General features: G+C 40.9%; 1 protein-coding gene across 1 annotated transcript in view; it reads right to left on the reverse strand.

Moving 5' to 3' along the window:
* The window catches only part of LOC115775141 (synaptotagmin-4-like), a 7,718-nt gene extending 2,426 nt beyond the window's left edge, over positions 1–5,292 (reverse strand). Inside the window, exons 1-3 of the mRNA XM_030722656.1 lie at positions 5,029–5,292; positions 2,480–3,096; positions 2,065–2,388 (exon numbers count right to left, since the gene is read on the reverse strand). Of these exons, the coding sequence (XP_030578516.1) occupies positions 2,065–2,388; positions 2,480–3,096; positions 5,029–5,062 (975 nt within the window). The 5' untranslated portion in view covers positions 5,063–5,292. The remainder of the gene's footprint in view (positions 1–2,064; positions 2,389–2,479; positions 3,097–5,028) is intronic.

A 5,292-nucleotide genomic window follows, 5' to 3' on the forward strand; every position in this document is an offset into this window, starting at 1 on the left:
AACAAGAAGTAGCACACAGACAACTTCTAGCCGTGACCTCATGTTCAGGTCTTAAAGGATATGAGAGCCCTGCCACTCTGGGTTCAAATCACTCCAGAAGGATTGCCTGTTTTATTTATTTATTTATTCATTTCTCCTTCTTCCAGAGTGAAAGCTGGGTGATGGCTGTGCTGCTTAATTTCCAGATGTATTGATTCTTTAAGCCACTGTAGGGTGGTGGTATGTGTTGTTTTGTGTATGTGTGTATGGTTACACATGCACAAAACAATACAAAGCAGAGAGAGCCACCACCCTGTAAGCAAGGGAGTACATCTGATAAGACACAACTACATAGGTATTGGATACTGATGTGGAGAAAACGGTTCTGTTTGATAATTGTCCCTTTTGCACTCTGTAGAGCCACGTTTTCAAGGCCATCAAGCTGGGTTCTCTGCCCTTTTACTCTCATATGAAATGTTTCTCATTCTGACATGTGCAGCAGTGGCACAGCAAATAAATGAGAGATACTATGAGTTTTCTGCAGCAAAAGCATCCAGAAATATCCATCTGCAACGCAATATCATAAATTCTAAAACTAATTTTCAGGTGATTTCACAGGTTTTTATTCCTCTTTACAATAAAGTTTTTTAAAATTTATCTCCTCTGGGACCCAGATGAGAAATTAAATCGAAGAAATACAGTTTGTCTCAGCATGGGGGGGTGACTAGAAGAGAATTAAGAAATCTTATCCTCCTGAAGAGAGATGAGTGGAGATGGAATAAACCCTTTATACTTCAAAGCCTTCCATTTCCTAGCACTTCTCTCGAGTACTACATGGTATCAGAGACCATTAAAGACATTACACATAGTTCATATTACTTCTGAGAAAGTACAGATATGTGTGAACACATCCACACCCACCACACAGCCAAAGAGTTTCCATTTTAGAAGAGCTCCATGGAGCACAATATCAGCTCGCAGATCTGTAATTACACAATCCACCTTCAAACTGAGAGATGCTCATGCATGGCCAAACCATTTAATATAGTCTATACAGCGGTGCTGTATACTAAACCACAGACCAATGAGAATAAGAAATTAAGCCATATTGTACTCATGGGTGTCTGTCAAAGTACCCAATACATTTAATGACAGTTATAAACTCTGTACTGCAAATGAGCTGCCACACGTTTGCCAGGAACAGCCAGCCTGGAGGAGAACGATACCAAACATCTCCCCACAGATCTATAATGATGTATTGTAGATATCATCTGATCTTCTGGGAATATAAAATGTGATGCACTAAAGGAAAGGTGTGTGGGGAGGATGTCATGTGATAGCAGTTCCAGCACTTAAATGCACTGAGCAGATAAAATGATGTGTTCATTTTTGATTGATGCAGTGTAAGAAAAATAATGTGCCCAAGAAAAGCTGATGGAACACTTAAAAAAAAGAAAGAAAGAAAAGAAATACCAAATGCATTCATGTATCCAATCTCAAAGCAGTTCATTTAGGCCAAAGCCCAGAGCTCAGTATCAGCTTGCAAATCCATATTGCTGTAACAGATCTTGTCTCTGTCTCCACAGAGTGATACACTTCCTATCTGCTTTCTCCTCTAGTTTTATAATATTAAACCTTTTTCTAATTCAAGTAGAGGCTGTTATGAAAGTCACTTCTCCAGTATATACCAATTAAATTCAAATTTAAAACTTCCATTTAAGATAGCGATCACACAATTGGAATTAGATTAATACTTTTAATTAAGAGACTTTAGAAATGAATCCATAAAATGCCGGGCTTGCATTTAGATGATTTACATATTTTTATATTTTAGTATTTAAATTAGTTACTAAAGGATTATTTATTGATTAATATGGTTACAGGGGAAGTAATTAATTTAGTTTATTGCATTGGACCAAACTACTCTGCTGTAATACTTTTAGGGAGCAGTGGTGTAGACACTTATAATGAAAAAAGGCTGAGTCACTGTTAGAGCATTTTTAGAATTAAAAGTGATTTTGCTTTGATTGTGCCTTATAGATAAAATGCAACACTAAGGATTCAAACATTTGTTCCAGATCTTACCTTGACATTCCTCTTGATTATCTCTCGGCTCATGAGGACACGCCCCTCAGACAAGTCAATCCCAGACAAGGGAACAAGGGTCTCACCGATGACTTCATCACGAGAGAAGCGGTCGAAGCTCAGCACCATGAAGTGAAGGGCCAGCTCTGACACTCGGGCCAGTGAGATGCCGTAGAAGCTGAAGGTCTCATCAACAGTGGGGTCTAGAGTTTTCCGCAAGACTCTGGTCTTCACCCTGTGCTTTTTCTCAGGCAGCAGGGTCAGCTTGATGTAGGGATCAGAGGTCAGTGACTGCTCATCAGTTGGGGTCAGACCATGGGCTTCCTAGAAAAGACAAATTAATCAAGTATTTATGACTGAGTAATATATAAAAAGTATTATGCTAGTGTTAACAAAAAAACAGCTTATACAGTACCTTGATATGAACAATGAATGCCTTCCTCTCTGGCTGGTATTCAAGGGAAAAGTGGAGGGTTCCTAGTCCACCGTCCTTCTCTTCCCCCTGGGGCCTCTCCACAGCTGGGGTGGGTGCCTGGCTGGAGAGAGTACTGGATGGTGAAGGGATATCACGGCGGTCCATCACACCAGGTTGGGTGAACCCTGCATGGGGAGAAGGCAGCTCCAGATCTGGGGAGCTCCGTAGCTTCTGGTGGTGATGAAATGGTTTGGTGGTAAAGTTGCCATTCAGATCCCGCTTCTCCAGATCCAGATGGAGAGTTGGCCTGGGGCCATTTGGGCTTGATGCCAGTTTGTCTGTGCCAGCTGTATTCATCGGTGGCACAGTGTGGCAGTTTCCATTGACATCTGTTTTACTGGTGTCGTTAGCTGTTGTGGTGGGAGGTGCAGCAAACTTTTTCTTGCCACTGAGGCTCTCTGGGTAAATGTCGACTCCTTTGAGCATGTGCACAAACTTGTAGGGAGGTGTCTTCTGGGACTTGGTGTTTTTACGCTGGCAACAGATCCACGCAAAGGCTGACACAGTGAAGACAAGACCGAAGACACTCACTGCAGCAACACCAACTGGCACTGCCACTGTGGAGGAGGAGAGAAGGAAGGGAAGGATGGATGGGATGTGGGTGGGAAGATACGGAAAAATTATTTAGCTAAGTAATTTTTTTTAAAAAGATAACAAGAAACTGTATAAAATAATTTCCAGCTCACAGATTTTATTGTTACACCAATGCAAGTGAGTTCATTTTGTGCCTCTGACTAACGCAGCTGCAGCCTTGACTCAGACGGAAAACAACGCAATCTGTTCAACTCTGATCAAATCTCACCATTGCTGTGTTCGGATTCCAAACATGGCTACTCTATATGAACAGGAAACAGCTGGTGTAAATAATGCACCAATGGGATAACTATGCAACGTCATTTGTGACAAGGTGCTTTCTTCATAGCAGGTTTATAAAAACGGCTAAACTCAGATTTAGCATCATAACAATCATTATGATGAGAGGATTATGCAGATCACTTTAAACACTGTTTAAAAGAAATGGTAGAACATTCGAGTCATTACAGTGAGATAAAAGCTTATCTAAAAAAGCAGAACAGATTTATATAGATTTTAATACATGTGTTGTGTGCAAATCATTATTTCAACCAATGTTGTTTTGGTTCTGATATTAGAACCCAGAAATCTTTAGTCATACTCATCAAGCCAAAATGCTCGCTACTATTGGGATGATGAAGGCACATTTAGGGACCTATTTCCTGTCATTATTCCTTCTCAATTTGGAGACATTTTACAGTGATATCACTGTTTTGCAGTGTTGAGCTGTGACTCACCATCAATCAAGCTGCTTTGTCATACTACCAGATTTAATAGGGTTGCCTCACTGAAGAAAATGCATACCGTTTCCTGCAATTAAGCAGGCAGCATGGTGGAAAAACACTCAGCTCAACCCGTACAAAGAGAGGTGGTGGGACTGGTGGGGTGGTGGCAGGCAGTCCCTCTGATACTTATCTTTAAAATTAGCATTTTTCATTTGGTCAACACAATCACGGCTCAGTATTTGATGTCAGGTAAGTAGTACAGCATCATTTATTCACAGTTTTCTAATATAACTCTTATGGTGGGGTTATTCTGTAGTCACTGCGCCATGTTAACACACAGGAAACAATAAGAATATATCATATTTTACTTCTTATTTGATCTTAAAACAATTAATTTGTGATCTTCTGAGTTTCCATGGGATTGCTGTCTTCTAATAGTATTGCAGAGGTTTCCATGCATATATATTGTTTTGATACTGTAGGTTGATTTTGCTCTGATAGTTGTGTAATAATTTTGAAAATACTTCCTATTCGCCTTGTCCGTGAGTAACTAACATGCTCATTTCAGTTTAAGATCACAGCACTTCTCTCCTTTTTTCCCCTTTCTCATCAATATTTCAGCCTAGCAGCTATCCTGGGTGGAATGGCTTTTAAGGCAGCAGCAACAACAGACAGATGGATGAGACAACGGGAGGGCGGAGAGAGAGCTGCTAAACCGAGAGGAAAATAAAGAAAACAAACAGGTGCTTTCCTGGCTTTACCTGCGCTGTAGTAACACTTAGAATTCACAAACAGTGACTTAATTTTGTATCTATTAGCATCGCATTAAATAATGAGCTCCACCCTTCCCTGATAATTAGCTGTCACCCTTTGGCCAGCCGCAAAATGGAGGCTGGAGGTCCACCCAAACACGTTGGGTAAAAGGCAACACACTGGGCAAGCCACTCACTCTCACAAAATACTACTTACATACCTTACTAAACAAACAAAAAAGAAGATGAAGCCAAGATATAGAAAGTAAGACAGGTTTGAAATTAATAAATTACCTTATGGCCACTTACAGCAAATGCTAGCTAACACTTTTGAGATGAGTCACTTCTAAGGAGCAACCACCGGAATCGTCACACATTCACACCTGTGTCTTGTTGGATGTAATGGTATCGTGAAGTCTTGAGGAGGGTTTGGACTCACCGAGCTGAGCTCCATCCTCCACCATTGGAGCCATGGTCGCTATCCGAGGTGCTGAACAGGGTCCGTCTGCTTCAACGCTTCAGCTTCTGCGCTGCTTTCTATATCGAAGTCGCTCCTCTGATGCCGAGCCGGTGCAGTGTTTCTCTGATTTTATTTAATAATACAAGAGGTTTTGTATCGCTTCAATAATTAAAAACAGGATTTTCCCAGAGAGAAGAATGGAGGGATGCTCCGTTCTCAGCCTGCTGCTGTTACTCCGTGATG

The sequence above is a fragment of the Archocentrus centrarchus genome (assembly GCF_007364275.1).
Source record: "Archocentrus centrarchus isolate MPI-CPG fArcCen1 chromosome 18 unlocalized genomic scaffold, fArcCen1 scaffold_23_ctg1, whole genome shotgun sequence".
In the NCBI taxonomy this organism is placed as follows: Eukaryota; Metazoa; Chordata; class Actinopteri; order Cichliformes; family Cichlidae; genus Archocentrus; species Archocentrus centrarchus.